General features: G+C 48.5%; 1 protein-coding gene across 6 annotated transcripts in view; it reads left to right on the top strand.

Annotated features, from left to right (window-relative positions):
* The window catches only part of LOC121458306 (tumor protein D52), a 94,643-nt gene that overhangs the window by 57,474 nt on the left and 13,767 nt on the right, over positions 1-23,402 (top strand). For 3 of the 6 annotated variants that reach the window (XM_041667499.1, XM_041667498.1, XM_041667497.1), the window contains exons 1-3: positions 1,339-1,489; positions 13,883-13,998; positions 22,476-22,624. In XM_041667499.1, the coding sequence (XP_041523433.1) occupies positions 1,354-1,489; positions 13,883-13,998; positions 22,476-22,624 (401 nt within the window). In that variant the 5' untranslated portion in view covers positions 1,339-1,353. Of the gene's footprint in view, positions 1-1,338; positions 1,500-13,882; positions 13,999-22,475; positions 22,625-23,402 lie in introns of those variants that run through there. The other 3 variants (XM_041667501.1, XM_041667502.1, XM_041667500.1) reach the window with 2 other exon arrangements.

The raw sequence follows: 23,402 nt of genomic DNA, 5'->3' as shown, positions 1-23,402 counted from the left end.
ATTGTTTTGAGACACAGTCTCTTACTGTAGTTCAAGCTAGCTTTGTGGCAATCCTCCTGTCTCAGGTTCCCAAGTGCTGTGATTATGGCATGACTGATTTACATATTTCCCCTTCTTTTTTCTTGTTTTTTTTTCTTTTTCATTTGCTTTCTTCCATCTCTCCACCTTCCTCTCCCTCCCTCCCTCTCTCCCTCCCTTAACACCCACCCCTAAGACAGGGTTTCTCTGTCCTGGCACTTGCTTTGTAGACCAGGCTGGCCACGAGCTTGGAGATCCTCTTGCCTCTGCCTTCTAAGTGCTGGGATTAAAGGCGTGCACCGCCACCACCACCTGGCGTATTTCCCCCTTTTAAAAACATTAGTTCCAGCAAGGGCTTGGAGGGCTGTTGGGGCCACAGCAAAGGCCTTTGTGAGTTTGGAAAAATTCTACCTAGAAGCCTGTGATGGAGGAAATAAACTTGGTGTTTGAAAAGTTTTACAAGTTCACCATGGCTCCCTCCCACCATGGCTGACATGTAGGTGTGCTAAAGGAAACAGATTTTTTTTTGTAGACCCCCACAGGGCATGACCTTACATAAATAAAGAAGGTGCTGGATCACTGAGAAAGGACAGGGGGAGCATAGGGGATCACCAGGGGAGCACGACAGCACAGTGGGAAGCAGGGGGAGCACAGGAGGAGCTAGTTCTACCTTCAGAGCGGCTTCACGTCTTTTCAGGGCGCCATTCCAAAAAGAGTCAGATTAAAATTTTGGCAATGACTCAGATTCTGCTTTAGAAAAAGTGAAGGTAGGAATTTAGCTTTGTTTTTGTATCATGTTAGGCTCAGATAGCTGGTTGCTGGTTGCTAACCCGGGAGCCCAGGCTTTCAGAATGCTGTGGTGATATAGGGTGCAAAGAAAGTGGGGCCCAGATGGCATTTGCTGGAGATTACTGACAGATAATCCTCCCCTGCCCTAGAAGATTAAGTCTGCCCTGGGGAGGATGTCATCAGCTGACCAGTCTAAAAAAAATGTATTTAAAAAAAATAATCCTGCCATTCATTATCCAGTGTTTGTACTTCTGAGTGGGGCTGCAGAGCAGGCCCTCCTTTGTGTACAGAGGAAAACGCCACGCCCTCCACCCAGGTTGTCCTTTGTCCACTCAAATTGGCAACAGGTGGTGACTAGGCCCTCCTGAGGGTGCTGGGAGGAGCCATTAAAAGATCTGCTGTGAGGGTGTGAAGCTTGGGCCAGAGCTGGGCCGGACTCCAAGCACCAGTTCTTTCCCTCACCAGGGCCACCCGTGGCCCAGGCATCTGAGGCCTGGGGAGCAGTTCCAGGAGGCCGCAGCGCCATGCTTTCTGTCTTCCTCTGGAATGGATTCTAGAGATACCGATTTGTATGAGGACTACCGGTCCCCATTTGACTTTGATTCCGGAGTGAACAAAAACTACCTCTACTTGTCTCCCAGCGGGAATGCGTCGCCGCCTGGTTCACCCAGGCAGAGCTTCGGTAACTATTGGTTTGTATAGTTCTGTTTACTGTGATCGGGCCCAGATGTGACTTGGGGTTCACCTCACTTTCAGATTAGTGTGAAGGTGGGCCAAGGTGCTGCCATGCTCTGACTAACCACCCTGTTTTAGTTCAGCACGGAGAGGCAGTAGGTTGTTAACTCTTTAGAGTGGGACATTGGGTTTTAAAGCCAGCACCGTTTCTGTGCTCTTTAGAGGTTTGTGGATGCATGAATGGTAACAAATGGTGCGGAGCTGATGACATATGGAGGGGTCTGAAGACTCTGGGTTCGAATAACCTGTACACTTCTAAAATCGGGCTAGTTTGTCTTGGTGAAGGATCCAAAACACTCACCCTCATTCAAGAGCAGTTGGTAGTTGTCCTGGATTTTGTTTTTGAAGACCAAGATCCATTTAGACAAATATCTAGACTACAGAGTTTCCAGAAAGGAAAAATCAAGAATCTCTATATCTTTGGAAGCAGTTGTCCCCTTCCACATGGTAGCATGAACCTGGTCAACAGCCATCAGAGTTGATTGGGACAGGGCATCCCGAGGTAGAATCCAACAGAAATGGGGGCGAAGGCGCAGCCTCAGCCTTGCAGGAAGGATTCTACTGCTGGCCAGGGGGAGGAGACGGCAAAATAACGTCCTCTGTAATGAGTCAAGGAAGCAGCTAGGTTTTCCCAGAAGAAGTTAATTATTTCCTTACTGTGAAGAAATGGTTACATTTTGTTCTAAGCAGTGGAGCTTGGGAAACTTAGAAAACCGACAGTAAAGGATACAGAGCGGAAACTCCTTTGCAAACTTGCCTGGGGGGGGGGGGGTGGGTGGGTATTTGCAGACCACAGGTGTGTGCTAATGCAACATGCTTCAACTCTTGGTTACAGTTGCTCGCCACCTTTGAGGTAGAGTTTGGACTTTCAGAAAGTGACCAATGGTGACCGTTACAGGCAAACCCTGGCCACTAGAAGTTGGCAGCTGTTAGTATTGTCTGCAGGAACATGGCTCACGAGGAAGCTTTTTTTCCCATTTTCTCACTTCCCTTGTCTGTGACCCACGTGGGCCCCAGCCCTTTTCTAGCTTGCGTACTCCCGTGGATCAGAGCAGTGCCCACAGTGGGAAGTCAGAGCTGTCAGTAACACTGTGGGAACGTGTAGATGGCAGAGGGGCAGGTGAGCAACTTCCGGGCTTCTCAGTTCCCAGCAAGGCTTGCTGCATCTTCTAGCTCTTGCCTGCTGCTCCTCACCTCCACTTGTGTTCCTAGTTACCAGTGTGTGGCCACTTCTCACTGTTCTCTTTCACAGCAACAGCAGGTGTGAGTGGCCGCGCCCTGCAAACTTCTATAAACCATCTCCGCGGTTCCTAGAAGCAGTTTGAAGCCTTTCGGGTGGTGAAATTAATGAAATTCATTTAAAAAAGCAAATAACTGAATCACTGAAACCCCACTCATGTGGCTATAAGTACTCGAGTTTACAAATTGAAAAGAGGGAGAAACTTAGGTTTGATCTTAAAAGTTTGTGTGACTTTTGGCCAGTATGTACTTTCTTAATAAGCAGGTTGGTTGTGCAGGCAAACAGGACCAATCTAAGAAGGTATCCTACTCAGAAAGATTGGATGGAATCGCAACAAGAATCTATCCTTTGACTTGTATCCAAACACCACCAGGAGGCAGAGGTGAAGGCAAGGAGGCTCAGGCAGTGGGCAGATGTTCATGAGTGGAGAGTGGGAGTAGAGCCAGTGGCTGGATGAAAAGCCGATTCTTCTCAGGGCTAGAAGCACCTTGCAGTGTGCTTGTGTCCCCTCTGATCCTGCTGTGTTCCATTTTCCCACAGGCTCAGCAATACTCCTGCAAAGTGCTTTCAGTCTGTGGTTTGAAAACAGGATTTGTGATACATGGTAGAGTCTGGAAGACAAGCCTTGGGATGCTGAGCAGAAAGGTGGTAATTTTGAGGCAAGCCTTGGCTACATAGACTTTGTCACAACAACAATGAAAACAGCAACAAAAATAAATATCAGACAATAACAGCATTGATAAATATAACTAAAACAAAGCAGCTGTTTGTTGAGCAGAATTGTTAGAGACTAGGACACATCCTGGTTTGTTTGACAGATGTGGGCTCTGACGTAGGAAAGATCTTTGGTGTCCCCAAGTCTAGTTAGCCTCGCTGGCGTTCACGCTCAACTTTCGCTTCTCAAGCCAGTGGTTTGCTTTTGACTGTGCTGGGGATCGCACAGGACCCAGTATGTGCTACCTGTTTGCTCTACCTCAAAGCTGATCCCCAAACCTCAGTTGTTTAGGGGGCTCATCTTAAAACCTTTGGTGCTGGGATGGGTCTTACAGAACGGACAGATGGGCATCTTTCCTCGCCAAGGATTTTACTGTGAAGGGCTTGTTGGCTTCTTTTTCTGTGCCACTGGGATATAAATTCTAATTCCATTTTGTGTGTGTGTGTGTGTGTGTGTGTGTGTCAGTACCACCTCTATGTGTGTGCCTGTCAATACCATCCATGTATGTGTGTGTGTGGGTGCCTGTCAATACTATTCGTGTGTGTGTGTCTGTCTGTCAATACCATCTGTGTGTGTGCCTGTCAATGCCATCCCGTGTGTGTGTGTGTGTGGTGCCTGTTAATACCATCCATGTGTGCGTGCACATGTGCATGCGTGACTGCCAATAACATCCGTGTGTGTGTGTGGCTGTTAATACCATCTGTGTCACGTTAACACCCTTTCCTGCCTTTTCCTCTTCCATTCTGGGAGAGCTTGTTGGAATGCTTTCCTAGACACCGATTATGTGGACTCTCTTGCTCTTATGAATTTTCTAGGAAAAATCAGGAAGCCACAACTCTTTAACACCTTTGGTTCTTCTAGCGACCGCAGAAAAGATGAGTAGCAAAAATAATCTGTCAGCTGGACTGGGGTTGCAGCGTCGTGGCAGAGTCTTGCCTAGCATGCTTAAGGGCCTCGGTTCAATCCTGAGACTGGTAGGGAAACAATAATAATATGTTCTTCATGCTGTCAAAATCTGAAACTCTGAAAAGTGAAGCTGAAAGTCCTTAGCTCGGAGTTTATTTCTAATTCTGCTATACTTTGATTTCTCCCATGTCATCCCACTTCTTAGAGAAGTGATAACTGCTTCTCACGGGGCTTTTTATGATTGCAGAGGTTTTAAAGAGCAAACCATCTATGGTTTACAGATGAAAACTGGAGTAGACATGAAGAGAACTCTATCCACAGAGAGAAAATTTAATGATAGTATCCCCAAGTTTCTCTACGACTGACCCGTGTCTCGAGTGGATGGTCTTGGCTAGCAGTTTTGTGTTTGGTATTTGGAGGGAGGATGACGAAGCAGGGGAATTCACATGCTTTGAAGTAACCAGAGACTTTCTTCATCTTCCCTCTTAAAGATAAAATCCCCCCTTTTAAAGATGAAAGATATAATGAGGTCAGTTTACCGGAAGAGGGCAGTGAGCCATTTGAAAAAGACGACTGTGTTCTACCTGGGGGATCTTTCTTTGTCCCCCAGTCTGTGAAGTTATGCGAAGTCACTCCATTCCTGAGTGAGACATTCACTTCTGTCAGGGTTCTGGGCCCGAGGATACTCCGTGTCAGGCACCCCCTCCTCTCGCTTTCTCTGCTTGTCACCATTTCACTTCCTGCTTTGTCCCCTTGCTTCCTCAGTCACCTGACATCATTCAGTTCTGTTCTTGAGGTTCCTGCTTCTGCCAGATGAAATGGGTCATTTCTTTAGCTTCCTTTGTTCCTGGCCACCTCAACCACAGTTACCCAGTTCATTTCTCTCCAAGGTTGTATTCTCAATATGAGCTACTCATGGGGAATGACAGCCTCTGAGGACCCAAGTCTCCATCTGCTCCTGCAGCGCCGTTTCCTGGAGATGATACCTCAGAGGACAAGTGTCTATGTGTCCATTCAGATCTTCAGGTGTCTTAGGTCAGTGATCTTCAGCCTGGGGCAGATTTGTGCCCTGTAGGCATGGTTTGGGTTCTAGGCAGCTACTGACGTCCAGAGCCCAGAGGCTGAGATGCTCCTTATGCAGTAGAGAGCCCCACTGTACAAAGTCCTTTGGGAACTGTGGTTGTCCTATAATATCACTTGTGCCTCATCAGGTAGAGTTGTTAAGTCAAAGACTGGGCCCTGAAAGTCCTAACAGGCCAGGCTTAGCCACCAGCCACCAGTTCTCATTACAACAATTAAAGTGACATGGAGAGAAAGGCAAATGAGGTCGGTACCCCTCTCCCCACCCCATCCTCCTGTCTTCACATTGAGAAGAACAAATGAGGTCTGGTACCCCTCTCTCCCCTGATCCTCCTGTCTTCACATTGGGAAGAACAGATGAGGTCTGGTACCCCTCTCTCCCCCTATCCTTCTGTCTTCACATTGGGAAGAACAAATGAGGTCTGGTACCCCTCTCTCTGCCTGCCCTATCTTCCTGTCTTCATGGTTTTGACATGAGTTTTAGGTTTAAACCACAGGCAAGATACTGGTCTGGCTATGGCCTGACCACCACTGTCCAGCCATTGACGAATGTTTCCACTCTGTCCTGCACTGTATAAAATCTTATTTCATATCTCATTGCTTTTTTTCTGTATAAGTCATCCCTTCTCTAGTTTTCTTATTTTTATACAGTGAAATGTTTAAATGAAATGATCCGAGACTATTGTTTTAGACAGGGTCTTACTATGTAGGCCTGGCTTGCTTAGAATTCACTATTGTAGACCAGGTTGCCTTTGAGCTCACAGATACCCACTTGCCCAGCTTCTGGGATGAAAGGAGCATACCACCATGCCCGACTTTGGAATTCTTTTCCTGATGTCGAACTGTATAAAAATGGCTCAAGTTTTAGTTATAATCACTGTAGGAAATCTTGAAGGGAAGCAGTCTTAGTCACAATAAAGGGCACTGATCTGCTCAGGTGGAGGTCCAGTTGGGGTGTGAGGCTGAACCCACCCATACCTTTCGTGCTGAGAAGCCCCATCATACAAGCCCCCTTGCTCATGGCTAGGCTGTAGAATCTAGACTCCTGTAAACTGGAAGACTCTAGAGTCAGGTTAGGGGTGCAAGTGTGTAATGCTAACACTCAGGAGGCTAAGGCAGGAGTCTGGGGTCAGCGTGGGTTAGATGGTAAGACACTGTTCGTGGCCGGAATTAGTGGGGTATGTGGTGGGTGAGAGGTCATTTATGGGCAAAGAGAGAACCAACTTTAACTAAAGCTTTAGCTGATCCATGGCATATTAGCCTTTGTTCTGGCGTCGGCCCCCTGAGTTCTGAGGTGCGGTGATAAGGAAGTGATACCAGGGCTTACAGCCCGGACGTGGAGCCGGTTCAGGGCTGACTTCTTCCTGCCTTCAGGCTCGCTTGGACACGTTCCCGCTGTGCTGGAGCCAACTAGTCCCTTCTCCCTCACGAGCTCACTGCAATCTGAGACCCTTCAGATCATGTGTTTGGTTTTTAAGTTATCTTACAGGGCTGTCAAATGTTTCGAGTTGAACTGGAAGGCAGCGTTTTCTTGTCACTCCAGTCTTTGAATTTATGGTTATTGAAGATTGGTTACGTGTGATGACTGTAATTCTCTTGGGCGTATTTTAAAAGGAAGTTGAGGTTTTCCTAAGACACTCTCATGCGTGTTGTCTGACCTGACCTACTTCATTTAGGAACCCTGTAGCTCTGTGTATTCTCCCACACAACGTCTGTGTTGTGCTTTGTTTAAATGAGAGGTCTGTAGAGAGATCTGGGATGATCTGAGCTACTGATGTCCAATTTCCAGATTTCCTAATCTTACAATTGCACGGTTTACCGCTTAAAGACAAAGCACACAAACTGTGTACAATGGTACCATGTGGTCCTTGGCTCCCTCCTCACTCCTGAGACAGCTCAGCTGTCATCCATGCCTCCAGCTGCCTGATGCCCACTGTGTAGCTTCCAGCCTGTGCTGCTGGAGGGACCTTCTAGACGACACATACACACTGACTGTCCCCTCAAACCACACTGGGGATTCCCTGGTTGGTACTGAAGACGGAAGGACGATCTGCTTCATTAGACAATTAAGGAAGTAATTAAACTATTCGTACCCGAGGGGGGCTGTGATCCCCGATGTCTAGACACCTGGATTCAATCCTACTGATGCTAGCGAGCTCTTCCAGCCAGAAAGGCCTGGGAGAAAGGATTAGCCCTGGTTCTTTGTCCTGCCCTGCTCATTGGTATTTCTCTAAGGAAAAACTGTACATGAGCAAGCCAGAATGATGGTCAGAAAGACCATCAAGGTTTAGTGCTGTGGAATATTATTTTAAGGTGTGTTACATTTGTTTATTCTGTGGAATGTTTAATGATGTAAAGATGGATTGCTTTTGTTTACATTGCACTTGTTTAATTCTGTGAAGCTGTGATTCTTGGCCTGTGTAAAACACCTGATGGGGCCTGTGTAAATCACCTGTGGTCTAATAAAGAGCTGAACAGCCAACAGGGAGGCAGGAGCAAGGATAGGCGGGGCTGGCAGGCAGAGAGAATAAATACGAGAAATCCGGGAAGAAAGGAGTAATGAAGGGGTGAAGAGAGGAGGCTATCAGGGGCCAGCCAGCCACCCAGGAAGCCACGGAGCAAGAAGCTAAGAAATGTATACAGAAATAGAAAAAGATAAAAGCCCAGAGGCAGAAGATAGCTGGGATACTTAAGTAAAGCTGGCTAGAAACAAGCCAAGTGAAGGCCGGGCATTTATAATTAAGAATAAGCCTCCGTGTGTGATTTATCTGGGAGCTGGGTGGCAGGCACCCCCAAAAAACCAAGAGTGTAAAGCAAACAGCATTTTAGTCTTCCAACATGGGGCTGGAGTAAAAAAAAAAAAAAAATCCAACAACAGTTTAGTCTTGTCTGTGACTCAGGGTAAATTCTATAACCTTGGAGGGGCTCAGTTTTCTAGTAGAAATCACTATTCCCATTGAATGTTAGTTTAATTTTGTTTGCTTTGATGGAACATGTTCTTAATGGGAAAAAGATTCTGTTAAAGCATGGTGAGGGAGCTTTACTCTTGGGGTAGATATGGTGACCACTGTTCTGGATTGTTGCAGACACTGGGGTCAGCCCCAAATACAGCATTGGCAAGTGTCAAGGAAGTGGCGCAGTCAGGCACATTCAGGTTCCACCGACCTAGTGGGAGTCTTGCTGAGGACTGTAGTCGGGGAGATGAGGCATCACTGAGGGAGTGATGCAGAATGTTATTTTAAAGTGTGTTACTTTAGTTTATGCTCTGGAACATTTGCTTAATGATGCAAAAATGTGTTTGATTAATTAAAATTTACCTGTGGTCAGGAGGTCGCATGGAGGAGCCAGGTGGAGAAGGGTTTTTAAGGAGGGGAGAGGGTGAGTGCCGAATAGGATAGCCTTAGCTTAAAAGGCAGAAACAATTAAAAAAGAGACATGATTAGGTATGGCGAGGCCGTCAGATATTAGGGATGGAGATTCTGGTAAAAGTGACTTTGTAGGTTTGGTTGTTTAACTGGATTATTATTATTTATTTTTGTTTGTTTGTTTTTGTTTTTGCTTTTGAGACACGGTTTCTCTTTGTAGTTTTGGAGCCTATCCTGGAAATCACTTTGTAGACCAACTGGCCTGGAACTCACAGAGCGACCTACCTCTGTCTCCTGAATGCTGGGATTAAAGGCATGCGCTGCCACTGCCTGGCTCTTTTTTTTTTTTTTTTTAATGAAATATGTAAGTGACCTGAGGAGGTTTGGAGGCCCAACATTCGGCCAAGCAGAGAATCCCTGTCAAGGCAATGCCCCCTCGCGGTGGCTGGCAGGATGAGCTTCAGTAGGCCTCAGCCATACTCTTTGCCATTTAAAACAGCTTTTCATTGGCGTCTAGGGAAAAACATTAAGAAACAAGTGTTTGTGCATTGTTTGTAATAGTCTCATTTCCCACCTTTCATGATTAGAGTATGAAAATGACGTATTTTCTCCCCTAAGCTGACTCTTCCTCCATACTAAATACTATTTGTGAGCATATAGGAAGGAAGGTAATGCCTAGAAATTTATGTGAGGGGAGCGGATGTTGAGAACGGAGAAGTAAGCTGGCACGAAGGCCGCCGTTGGCCGGTTCAGCTTTGTAGTTTTATTGCTACCACATGGCGTCCAGGTCTCCTGCTCCCAGTTTGGTTTTCAGGTCAGGATCTTGGGGCGTCTCCTTTCAAATCAGACTGGTTTCAAGAACCCTGTACTGGTGTGTGACTCTGTGTCTGCTCGGCCTCTTTCCTCATCTGTAAGTGGTGACAGCCATCCCCGCGTCACAGACGTCACTGTGTAAGTGACTGTTTCTGGACCTCTTGGCTCAGGTTTGGATGTAAGTCGAGCCATGTGGAGCGGCTGTGGTTAGTAACTTCTCTAAGATAGGAGATGACTGTATAGTTTGCCTGTGACCAGAGCATCTCCCACTTGGTTCTTGCCTTTCTGTGTTTGTTCCCAGCTGAGTGTCTTAACAACCTGCACCTTTAAATTTTAATGCCGATGATTTGCTGCCCCCTGCAGGTGAATGTGAGTAAAGCAGACTGAATTATTGCTGGCTGGCTTTGCTAGATACTTAATCGATAACCAAGTATGGGTGTTACCAAAGCCTTTTTTTCTGAGACATTTATTTTTATAGAAAACCTAATGAAATATTTGATTATCAGAACTGCAGAGATGGCTCCGTGGTTAAGAGCACTGGCTACTTTTCCAGAGGCCCTGAGTTGAATTCCCAACAACCACATGGCAGCTCACAGCCATCTGTAATGGGGTCTGATGCCTTCTTCTGGTGTGTAGGCACACATGTAAATGTGCATTCACACATAAATAAATAAAATTTAAAAGTATTGGAATATCCCTTATGTGGTGGTTTGAAAAACAGCCCCCCAAAGGTGCGGCACTATTAGGTGTGGCCTTGTTGGAGGAAGTGTATCACTGTAGAGGTGGCCTCCGAGGTCTCTTTTGCTCAAGCTTCCCTCTGTGTGATAGTCAGCTGACTTCCTGCTGCCTTCTGGTCAAGATGTAGCCAGCCACATGCTGCCATGCTCCTGTCATGATGATAATGGGCTGAACTTCTGAGTCTGTAAGCCAGCCCCCTCAATTAAATGTTTTTATAAAAGACGCCATGGTTATGATGTCTCTTCACATTAATAAAAACCCTAAGACACATTATCTGAAGTTTTTGGGCTCCATGTATTTCATATTTTGGCTTTTGTCATTGCTTGGACTAGGGAACATGTATGTGAACTCTACTGATTGATAATCCTGGTTGAAAATCCAAACCCGGATAAGAGTCATGGTTTTCATACTGAGTGTTCCCACCCCGTGCCGGCATCCTTTCAGGTTCTTTTTGGAATAGAAGATTCCCCCATACACTAGCAATTTGATGCTGTATTTCTCTCCTTGCCTATTTAGACTTGCAAAATAATGTGTATTTAAAAGCATGGAAGAGCTTTTGCTACAGAAGGCAAAGTTTAATACTCGAATTCTGTTAGCACTCTTTGTTTTGAGTCCTGTGTCATCAAGAACTTAGTCCCAAGCAAAACATCAAGTCAGATTATTTTAGCTTTATGTTGCATGGGCTGATGGCGGCTCACATGTATGTTTCACGGGCTGATGGCGGCTCACATGTATGTTGCATGGGCTGATGGCGGCTCACATGTATGTTGCATGGGCTGATGGCGGCTCACATGTATGTTGCACGGGCTGATGGCGGCTCACATGTATGTTGCACAGGCTGATGGCAGCTCACGTGTATGTTGCACAGGCTGATGGCGGCTCACATGTATGTTGCATAGGCTGATGGCGGCTCACATGTATGTTGCACGGGACTGAATATGCATTACCATTTCATAAGGGGAAGAAGGGAGGCTCGTGAGGAAATACTGGTCCAAAGCAAGACCACACCCCAGGAGGCAAACTCTAAATCACAGCGCTCCATGCCTGGTGTTCAAAGGTGGTTAGAGGGCTCTTCCGTCCGGCTTTCCTGACCGCAGCACACTTCTTTCTCTCGGGTTAGCTCCACACCCTGTATGTAGATCTCTTTGGCGGGTATCCCACATCTCTGGCATCTCCAACATGTTGGGGTGTCCAAGGAAATGCAGGCTTCACCTTTCAGCTTTACCCAGTGGCCTTTCTGGGCATGTCTCTGTGGCTTTCCTTAGTAGGAAGCAATTACTCAGTGAGTTTTTCTACCCTCTGATTGCATCAAGAACAATCTCTGCTCCTGAAAGCATACGTTGAGTTCTGCTTGTTAGTCCAAAGTGTAGTTCCTGAACAGACTTGTTTGTATTACTTTTGCTTCTTTAATAATTCTTTAACATCTTGTGCGTGGGCCACTGTTTTGGTACTGCTATGCTAATTATTATACTTATTAATTACTTTTAAAAGTTATTATGCAATAAAACCCACATCAAATGCCTCTGTCCTGTGCATACAGCCACACACGGCTCTCATTGCTTTGTGGTTTTCTTAGGTGTATTGTGGCGCTAGCTACCTGCTCAGCAGGGTGCGTTCCCTCTTGCCTGCCTGCCTGCCCACATGCCCTTCCTCTGCCGGTTGGCATCGCGCTGGGAGGGGCACCCCATTGCTGATTCAGGTGGACTGTGGTAGGATGAAGGCGATGGCACTGACAGGAAGAGGAGGAGGCCTTCCTGGGCCTCGGTGCATCAGAGTCTGTGACCTGGGAATGCTGGGAATGGGTGGGCAGACTGTGGCTAGGTTGAGTCACAGGTGGACAGCTAAGAGGACACCAGAAAGCTCAGTAATTAAATCATCTGTCAATACAACATTTTGAAAAGGTCAGAATCAATGCAAACAAAATCCATGTTAACAAAGTATCAAAAAGTTAACCAAGGCAAGGCCAGTGGCTGAATTACCAGTGCAGAGCCGCTTTAGAACCTGAGGCAAAGGCAGTGTCAGCAGGGATAATCCTTTCTGTCCTAAAGTTTGCTGCTCTGGGCTGGGTGTTGTGGTGGCACACACCTTTGATCCCAGCACTCTGGAGGCAAGGGCATGTTGGTCTTTGTGAGGTCAAGACCAGCCTGGTTTACATAATTTCAGGACAGCCAGAGCTACATAGTGAGACTTTGTCTCAATTCTTTGAATTCCCTTCCCTTCGATTTTAAAAATTGGATTAAAATATGCATTAGTTTGTTTTCTTGCTGCTGGGAGAAAATGCCTGAGAAAAGCAGCTGGAGAAGAGAAGGGCTTCAGTCAGGGAAGACAAGAAGCAGGACCAGGCTGTAGAACCCCAGGGCCTGCCCCATTGACACAGTTCCTTTGCTGAGGCTCCATCTCCTAGAAGCTCTACAACCCTTCAAAACAGAGCCCTCAGGTGGGACCGACAGCTCAAACATAAAAGCAGGCTTGTGTGGGATACTTGACATTCAAACCTTAATCAAATACAATTGCGATTTTTGGTGGCTTTTTTGATTTTTCTATCCGATGTTTTATCTGAGCTGACCTTTAGATGGAGCTGGACAGGGAAAGGCAAGAGCTGGAGATGGTTGCCATGCTGGCCATGCTCTAGAAGTGTGGTCTTAATAGGGGCTCTGTTTCAGGGAAGGAGGGCCGTGGGTTTGGAAGTCTCTGTGTTGTTGGTCATGTCTCTACGTAGATACAGAGAGCTGTTTGTTCTGGAGACTGTGGAACCCAGGCTTGGAGCTCTCAGTCCTTCTGTGTCAGCCTCCAGAGCACTGGGACCGCAGGCCTGTACTGCTTTACCCCATGACATTGTGCTTAAGATTATCTCAGTGAGGTGCAGGCTTATGAAAAGCTGCAACCAGAATCCACTTCTGCTAGGGCATTTGGTTTGCTCCGTCATGGAGATTGTCTCACAGGGACCTAATGAGCACACAGTCTTCCCCTGTGGGCTGGTATGCAGGACTTAAAATCTTTCCTCTACTCTCTGCTGATTTATTTGTGCAGTATTTTAAACATTGATGTTTTGTTGAGACAAGATCTCCTGTAACCTGGGCTGGAATTAAACTTGATCTTAGCTGAAGTTGGCCTTGCCTAGTGATTGTCCCATCTCCTCCTAAGTGCTGGGATTATAAGCATGCACACTGTGTTTAGTAGAAAGGTAGGTCATGGTGGGACCCCATTCTTCTGCTCTGTTGTAATTAATTTGAGATGGATACTGAGAGGGAGTAGAAGCTTGAGACGGGCACGTTTCTCAGCACAGGGTTTGGCATTCGAAGCCAGTGCTTTTTTATCGGCTCTCCTGGATTTTCTTCTTTCCCCAGGATCCCTTCAGTATAGAGAATGAAGGGGTCTGGCTGTAACCTCAGTGACTTTGTTCACGTTGGGACAGTGGAGCAGCTGTAGGGGTTTAGGTTAGCTTTCACATTTGACATGGTTCTTTTCTTCTTTAACCCCAAGGTCTGCTGAAGACAGAGCCAGTGGCCGAGGAAGGAGAGGATGCCGTTGCCATGCTCAGTGCCCCGGAGAACCTGTCAGAGGAGGAGCAAGATGAGCTGAGACGGGAACTTGCTAAGGTGAGGGCCATCCTTTCTGGACCTTTGGCTTTCCCAAAGACCCTGGTGATAGCTTATGGTAAAAGGCTCGGGAAAAGAGAGCATTGTGAACAGGGATAACCTGGAGTCTCAGCAGGGCAGAGGAGGGAGAGGGACTCCAGTTAGTTTTCAGGTGGATCTGGGAGTCAGGTGCAGTGGGAAGTGGGGAGTACACTGTCAGACCCGTGAAGCAGGTGCTCGCCAGACTCATCCTTGTTGTTGTCCGTGTTGTGGATATAGACAGCCTCATCCCTGTTGTCCGTGTTGTGGATATAGACAGCCTCATCCTTGTTGTCCGTGTTGTGGTTATAGACAGCCTCATCCCTGTTGTCCGTGTTGTGGATATAGACAGCCTCATCCTTGTTGTCTGTGTTGTGGATATAGACAGCCTTATCCTTGTTGTCCGTGTTGTGGTTATAGACAGCCTCATCCCTGTTGTCCGTGTTGTGGATATAGACAGCCTCATCCTTGTTGTCCGTGTTGTGGTTATAGACAGCCTCATCCTTGTTGTCCGTGTTGTGGTTATAGACGACAGCTTCCTCCCTCCTTGCTTTTCTTCTTTGCTTCAGACTTTAGCCTGACTTCCAGACAGATTTCCAGCTCCGACTTTCCATAGCTTTCGCCTCTAACATTCTTTTGCTGTTGTTTTGTTTTTTTTTTTCAAGACAGGGTTTCTCCATGTAGCCCTAGTTGTCCTGGAATTTGCTCTGTAGACAGGCTGACCTCGAACTCAGAGATTTGCCTGCCTTCTGAGTACTGAGATTAAAGGCATGTGGCACCACTGCCTGGACTATAAAATTATTACAATGGTCTATTTCTCAGTGCATAGTTCAGTGTCATTCAGCACGGTTAGTGTCATAGCTGTCCCCTCTTTTAAGTGATGAACATTTTTCCTGTTCCAAGGAGCCCCCTGCACTCCTTAGCCACCTCCTCTCAGCTGTTTTTCTCCTCTGTGGATTTAACTGTTTTCTGGATAGTTCATATACAACATCTGGCCTCTGTATCTTGTCTTCCTTCAGCAGTGCTCTCAGGATCATGCTTTTGGGGCTCATTCCTGCTGTGCCATCTGTCAGTAATTTATTCCCTTTTTATGGCTAATAATAGTCCACTGTGTATTTGTCTACCATATAGATGTGGTATTGTGTTGTTCATATGTCTGGTAGCCAGGTGTATTATTGACAGCTGTGGATAGTGAACCAATAACATTTATGTACAAATGATCTTTTTGAATCTGTTTTGTATATGCTTAAAAGTAAGATGATTTCACCATACAGTAATTTCACACTGAATTAATTTTAATAATACATTCATGTATCTATTTATTTGTGTGCGCGTGTGCACCCGTGCACATGTGGAGGCCAGAGGACAGCCTGCAGGAGTAAGTTCTCTCCTTCCACGAAATGGATTCCAGGGCTGGTACACAGGTGTGGTGTCAAAGCCCATGTTTTAACTTCTTAACGGCGTCACCAAACTGTTCTCCATAGCAGTGACGCTGCTTTACAGTCTCATCCCAATTTCTTCACATTCTTAGTAAAACAGGCTCCTCCTGCATCCTTTTATTAAAGTGTATGTGTCAGTGGGTGAGAAATGAGATCCCACTGTGCTTGTGATTTGGATTTCCTCCAATGACTGGTGATACTGAGCCTCTTGTCAGCTTACTGGCCATTTGTGTATTTTTGGGGAAAAAAATACTCATTAAGTCCTTTGTCCATTTAAGAAATGGGTTATTTTTCAAATGTAAGAATTATATATATATATATATATATATATATATATATATATATATATTCTATATTCTATACCCTTACAGATTTGTGATGTCCAAGCATTTTCTCTTACTCTATAACTTACCTTTTCACTTTCTTGCAATTAAAGAATTGATAGGAATTCAATTTGAAATACATTTGTTATTTCAGGAGGAATTTTCGTGGGCTGGGAGGAAGCAGGTCTACATGCACGCATGTCGAGGCCAGGGGATACCCGCAGGCCCACATGTTTGCGTGTCGAGGCCAGGGGACACCCGCAGGTTCACACGTACGTGTGTCGAGGCCAGGGGATGCCCTCTCATCAAGCACCCTCCAGTGTTTTAAACTCGCGTTTGACACAGGGTTTCTCTGCGACCTGTAACTTGCAGGCTCCTGGCATCTTCCGCCTCTGCCTCCACAACACTGGAGCGACAAGTGTATGCCGCCACACTTCAAAACGGAAACAAAAATCGGGGTCCTCGTTTACATAGCGAGCACTTGACTGACTGAGCCCAGAATGGAAGTTTGTTTACATATTATGAAATTCACGCTATAAAGTGTTTGGTTTATATTCCCAGGGTTGTACAACCAGCACCAGGTGCACTAGAACATTTTCCTTAACTTAGAAAGAAGCCCTGTTCTTATTGACAGTCATGCCCTTCCCCAGCCCCTAGCAATTGCTGGTCTGGTTCCTGTCATAGACTCACCTGCACTGGGCATTGCATGTGTATTGGGGACCTCTGAGTGCCAGCCTCAGGGTCCAGAAGACTCCCAGCAAGCGCGGGACTTAGATCTGAGGGAGAAATGAACTCCCACTACGTACTTCTCTGCATCAGCTTCTTTACTCTTCTCTGCTGTCCTGTTCTCCAAAGCTTCCAGCTTATATACACAGGCAAAACAAAGGCAACTCTCGGAGCGTGGATGTCCCTTATCTTTGACGGTTCCAAATGTGATCTGTATGTCTGTGCTGCCAAACGGGAGATAGCTGCAGGGAGGTGGCTTCTAATGTATTTCAGGGAACGAAGCGGAGATTAGACTGTGGGAACCAAGGCTATCGACCGCGTGACTGAATTTCCCACTGCAGAGTGGTGGCAGGATGACTCAGTGCACCAGAACATGGGAAGGCATTTTACCCACTTGTCCATACTCTGCTGAAGCTTGTACCAAGGGAGAGTGTGTATGGCTTCACAAGAGATCCACTGTGATATGCAAAAGGCGGTGGGCCCAGACCCTGTGAGCTGGGTTTGCCTCCATCAGAACTCATTTGTTCTGGTGGGTCAGCCTTCTGCTCTGTCAGCTGAAACTCACTGCATGATTCCTGTGGACCGCAGTAGACATGGATGTCATTCTAGTCTCTGTTATGTAGGGAGACGTGAGCAACCAGCTACCCACGTCAGATAGGTGAGTAGACAAAAGTACGATGCCACCCAAGTCCAACCCAGTGAACCAGGGAGTTCTGTTGAAGTCATTAAAAGAATATGAATGAGCCAGGTGGTGGTGGCACATACTTTTAATCCCAGCACTCGGGAGGCAGAGACAGGAGGATCTCTGTGAGTTCAGGTCAGCCTGAGAGCTGTTACATATAGAGAAACTCTTAGTCTCCCCTCCCCTCAAAAGAGTGTGAGTGGCAGATTACATTCAGAAGCAGGAATGACTCAAAGACAGCTGCATCGCCAAAGCCCACCCCAGCATGAGTGACAGCTCATCAAAGCTGGGAATCTGAAACAGACTGCATAACTTGTGAGCTGGTCAACAGGCCAGAGTGTCTTTTCCTGGGTCGCTCAGTTGGCCTGAGCCCCATCTAGGCTGCTCTCCTGGTCTTGCTGCTGCTTCTAGGAGGTCCAGCTGGCTGGTCTGTTTTGTGTGTCTCTGTCCCCCCCCCCCCCCCCCATCTTGGCTGGTCTGAGTACCTTCTAGGCCATCCACTTGATTACACTTTCTAGGCAGCTGAACTTGCTTGAGCAACTTGCAGTAGTCTTTGATATTTCTCTTATTCTGTTGGCTTCCTTTTGTCTCTTAATAATGAACTCTGAAGCGCAGCAGGTCTTAAGGTTTTGGAGTGTGGTATAGTTTGAGATAGGGTCCCTTGTGGCCCAGGCCTCCATCACTCCCGTACCCTGGCCTCCATAACTCCCGTACCCCGGCCTCCATCACTGCAGTACCCCGGCCTCCATCACTCCCGTACCCTGGCCTCCATAACTCCCGTACCCCGGCCTCCATCACTGCAGTACCCCGGCCTCCATCACTGCAGTACCCCGGCCTCCATCACTGCAGTACCCCGGCCTCCATCACTGCAGTACCCTGGCCTCCATCACCCAGTACCCCGGCCCCCAGGCCTCCATCACTGCAGTACCCCGGCCTCCATCACCCCAGTACCCCGTCCTCCATCACTCCAGTACCCCGGCCTCCATCACCCCAGTACCCCGGCCTCCATCACCGCAGTACCCAGGCCTCCATCACTGCAGTACCCCGGCCTCCATCACCCCAGTACCCCGTCCTCCATAACCCCAGTACCCCGGCCTCCATCACTCCAGTACCCCGGCCTCCATCACCCCAGTACCCCGGCCTCCATCACCGCAGTACCCCGGCCTCCATCACTGTAGTACCCTGGCCTCCATCACTCCAGTACCCCGTCCTCCATCACCCTAGTACCCCGGCCTTCATCACTCCCGTACCCCGGCCTCCATCACTCCAGTACCCCGGCCTCCATCACTCCCGTACCCCGGCCTCCATCACTGCAGTACCCCGTCCTCCATCACTGCAGTACCCCGGCCTCCATCACCGCAGTACCCCGGCCTCCATCACTCCAGTTCCCCGGCCTCCATCACTGCAGTACCCCGGCATCCATCACCCCAGTACCCTGTCCTCCATCACCCTAGTACCCCGGCCTCCATCACTGCAGTACCCTGGCATCCATCACCCCAGTACCCCGGCCTCCTTCACTGCAGTACCCTGGCATCCATCACCCTAGTACCCCGTCCTCCATCACCCCGGTACCCCGGCCTCCATCACCCCAGTACCCCGGCCTCCATCACTGCAGTACCCCGGCCTCCATCACTGTAGTACCCCGGCCTCCATCACTCCCGTACCCCGGCCTCCATCACTCCAGTACCCTGGCCTCTATCACTGTAGTACCCTTGCCTCCATCACCCCAGTACCCCGGCCTCCATCACTCCAGTACCCTGGCTTTCATCATTGCAGTACCCCGGCCTCCATCACTGTAGTACCCCGGCCTCCATCACTGCAGTACCCCGGCCTCCATCACTGCAGTACCCCGGCCTCCATCACTGCAGTACCCCGGCCTCCATCACTGCAGTACCCTGGCCTCCATCACCCAGTACCCCGGCCCCCAGGCCTCCATCACTGCAGTACCCCGGCCTCCATCACCCCAGTACCCCGTCCTCCATCACTCCAGTACCCCGGCCTCCATCACCCCAGTACCCCGGCCTCCATCACCGCAGTACCCAGGCCTCCATCACTGCAGTACCCCGGCCTCCATCACCCCAGTACCCCGTCCTCCATAACCCCAGTACCCCGGCCTCCATCACTCCAGTACCCCGGCCTCCATCACCCCAGTACCCCGGCCTCCATCACCGCAGTACCCCGGCCTCCATCACTGTAGTACCCTGGCCTCCATCACTCCAGTACCCCGTCCTCCATCACCCTAGTACCCCGGCCTTCATCACTCCCGTACCCCGGCCTCCATCACTCCAGTACCCCGGCCTCCATCACTCCCGTACCCCGGCCTCCATCACTGCAGTACCCCGTCCTCCATCACTGCAGTACCCCGGCCTCCATCACCGCAGTACCCCGGCCTCCATCACTCCAGTTCCCCGGCCTCCATCACTGCAGTACCCCGGCATCCATCACCCCAGTACCCTGTCCTCCATCACCCTAGTACCCCGGCCTCCATCACTGCAGTACCCTGGCATCCATCACCCCAGTACCCCGGCCTCCTTCACTGCAGTACCCTGGCATCCATCACCCTAGTACCCCGTCCTCCATCACCCCGGTACCCCGGCCTCCATCACCCCAGTACCCCGGCCTCCATCACTGCAGTACCCCGGCCTCCATCACTGTAGTACCCCGGCCTCCATCACTCCCGTACCCCGGCCTCCATCACTCCAGTACCCTGGCCTCTATCACTGTAGTACCCTTGCCTCCATCACCCCAGTACCCCGGCCTCCATCACTCCAGTACCCTGGCTTTCATCATTGCAGTACCCCGGCCTCCATCACTGTAGTACCCCGGCCTCCATCACTGCAGTACCCCGGCCTCCATCACTGCAGTACCCCGGTCTTCATCATTGCAGTACCCTGGCCTCCATCACTGTAGTACCCCGGCCTCCATCATTGCAGTACCCTGGCCTCCATCACTGTAGTACCCCGGCCTCCATCACTGTAGTACCCTGGCCTCCATCACTGTAGTACCCCGGCCTCCATCACCGCAGTACCCCGGCCTCCATCACTGTAGTACCCTGGCCTCCATCACTGTAGTACCCCGGCCTCCATCACCGCAGTACCCCGGCCTCCATCACCGCAGTACCCCGGCCTCCATCACTGTAGTACCCTTGCCTCCATCACCGCAGTACCCCGGCCTTCATCATTGCAGTACCCCGGCCTCCATCATTGTAGTAGCACAGCCTCCATTACTGTGCCCTCACAGCGCTGTTTTCATTCGTGTCTTCGCTTAGGTCAGTCTCCCCTTCCTTACCCACCACACTGAAGGAAGGGACTTTAGCTGCCAGTATGCTGCAGTAGCATGCTCTAACCAACAGATGTGAGCCACCGGCTGTGCCTTGTTGGGGAAGAGACAGTGGCTGGCCTTTCCATGAAGCTTTGGAGGTGTTTGTTCCCGGTGACCAAGTGCCGTGTGAAGAAGACCTGGATGGAAGCTCTGCCTCCCCGTCATTGTTAGTGACTGAATGAACCATACAACTTCCTGATTTGGACAGCATTCATTCTCCCTTCTCCTCATATTCCACCTTTTCCTTGCACATCCGAACCGTCTAAGCAGTCAGGGTTAACACTGAGTCCTCTGAGCATCTGTCTTGGACTCACTTTGCCAGCTAATGCCTTCTCAGTGCCTTCCCTCCCTCTGCCTCCCTCCGGAGATTGTTTATCCTTCCCTCCTTTGGTGGACAGCTTATCACGTCCTGATCTGAAGATGTACTTGCTGGTTGAAACTGATTCAGCAAAGGTGTTTGTTGCTTTCCAAGGCTTTGGGATCCTTGACTTGTGTGGCAGGTCAGGTGGGGCTGAGGGTGCCGCTGGCAGCAAGCTAAGGGAAGCGTTGTGCAAGGGGAATGAATAGACTTTAGGGACCCGATTTTTCTTTTCTACTGATTCTCAGTCAGTCAGTCAGTCAGTCAATATCCCAGCTGCAGTTTCCTCTCCCTTGTCTCCCAGTCCCTTCCCCAACTCCCCCTCTGTTGTTCCCACTAATCAATCCATTCCTCCTGTGTTTCTGTTTAGGAAAGGGCGCGTCTCCCATGAGCATCAACAAAACATAAGTTGCAGTAAGACTAAGCACCTCTCCATGAATTAAGGTTGACCCAGAATGAGGAGTAGGGTTCAAAAAGCCAGTAAGAGTTAGAGACAGTCCCAAGCTACACAACTGTCACATCTATGCAGAGCGCCTAGGTCGGACCCATGCAGGCTCCATCGTGGAGCCCAGTTTTCAATTTCCTCTCTACCTGGTGTCTGTGTCACACGGTGACATTTCCGTTTTCTCTCTGTGATGTAGCCTTCTCTTCTACCACACCTCACTTGTTCCTAGATGCTTCTGTCTCCAGATCTTTTCAGCGTCTTCCACCATGATCTCATTCCTTCAGTCAGGCTCCTAGAAGAAAGGCTGAGTCTAGCTCCTCTTTCCTGCCAGGCACCCTGCCCCAGCATACCCGGCCATAGCTGTTCTAGGGTTGGAGGTTCACTTAGTGTGGGGCTCTCTAGGGGACGTCGTTTAGTTCATACAACTCTGACTTTGGCAGGCTCACTATGAAGTCTATGAAATACACAAGAGGGTTGGCTGCGAATGTCTCGGTGGCGGATGGAGTAAACTGCTTTTGTGGCAGTTGGGTAGAAGGGTCTGGAAGGAAAGCCGTGGGTGCTCGGCTGCTACAGCAGATGTAGACGTAGCAGTCACGTGTGAGAGGTTGAAGCCCTGAGGCTTCTGAGATAACAGAGCAGACAACTGACAGCTTAGAGAGTAGCTCTCAGGAGAGCTTAGTAACAATGCTGTTTGTAAAGACACATATAAAATTAATAAAAAAATTAACTGTAGCCAGGTGTGGTGGTTCACACACTTTTAATACTAGCACTTGAGAGACAGAAGCAGGTGGACCTCTGTGAAATTTTTTTTGTTTCTTTTTTTCCTTTATTGATACAGGATTTCTCTTCTGGGTAGCCCTGGCTGTCTTGAAATTCCCTGTGTTGTAGACCAGGCTAGCCTGGAATTCAGATCTGCCTGTCTTTGCCTCCCAAGAACTAGGATTAAAGGCTGTGCCACCACGACCCAGATCTCTGTGAATCTGAGGCCAACCTGGTCTATAAAGAGTTTCAGCCAGCCAAAAATGCATAGTGAGATTCTTCTCTTAAGTGAACAAAACACCTCCCCGAAAGTAACGATAGTGTCTGGGCATGGCTTGCTTTGATGCCCTTAATAACTTATAGAGCAATCCTTGCTGTATTTTCTCCTCATCCATGTTCCTCATAGGTGGAAGAAGAAATCCAGACTCTCTCTCAAGTGCTGGCAGCCAAAGAGAAACATCTTGCGGAGATCAAGCGCAAACTTGGGATCAGTTCACTTCAGGAATTGAAGCAGAACATCGCCAAAGGGTGGCAAGACGTGACAGCTACCTCTGCGTATGTTCCCTTGGTGTACACACTTCTTCTTTGGGGAGAGGAAGAGGAGGGGCATGAGGACGTTTGCACCTCTTTTCTTTGGACCACACAGCCCTTTCTTCCCGTTCTTCAGAGCACTTGACTGTTTTCTAATGTTGGTTTTCCGGAACATTCTAAGGAATAGAGAGCAGAACAATCTCATGTGCGGGTTGTGGGAACAATATTGAAGTTCCAAAAGTGTTGGATAATAGTCCTCCCTTCCTGTGTATGTTTTTTCTTCTTCCTCACAGTCAGAAAATATTAAGTGGATAATTCTAGGCATAAAACTCAAGTTTTAAATTGCACGCTATTCTGTGTAACTTGACTAAATCTTTTGCAATCTTGTTTTGTACAGCTTGGGACATGATTCATCCCCTTTTCCACTGTACCCATGCTGTATGCACCACCCAATCCTTACTCATTTTGTGGCCATTTAAGAGAAGACGACATGGTATAGCTAGGGTTCAGTGTAAGTGGCGAATGTTGACATCCACTAGTGATCTTATAGCATACTGCCCTCAGCTCAGGGAGGGGACGTCTGTCTATTGGCTTTTCCAGTATGTACACAGTGATATTTAGTCCTCAGAACCCAGTAGATTAGGTGATGAGATAACCCCAGATAAGGTATAGGCTCAGATAAATGAAAATTTTAATACATGTGCAGCTTTTGTGGGGGGAGAGGGCATTTGAGTTTGTGAGCCTTACCCTGATACTGCTTGGTCTATTCTTTTCTAGGCCTCTGTTCAGGGCACTGCAGAAG

Source organism: Microtus oregoni, unplaced genomic scaffold (genome assembly GCF_018167655.1).
Source record: "Microtus oregoni isolate MIOR12 unplaced genomic scaffold, Mior012 000017F_ref0000208, whole genome shotgun sequence".
Classification (NCBI taxonomy): domain Eukaryota; kingdom Metazoa; phylum Chordata; class Mammalia; order Rodentia; family Cricetidae; genus Microtus; species Microtus oregoni.
Note: the sequence above shows the minus strand (reverse complement) of the source record. Positions and strands in the feature narration are given on the sequence as shown.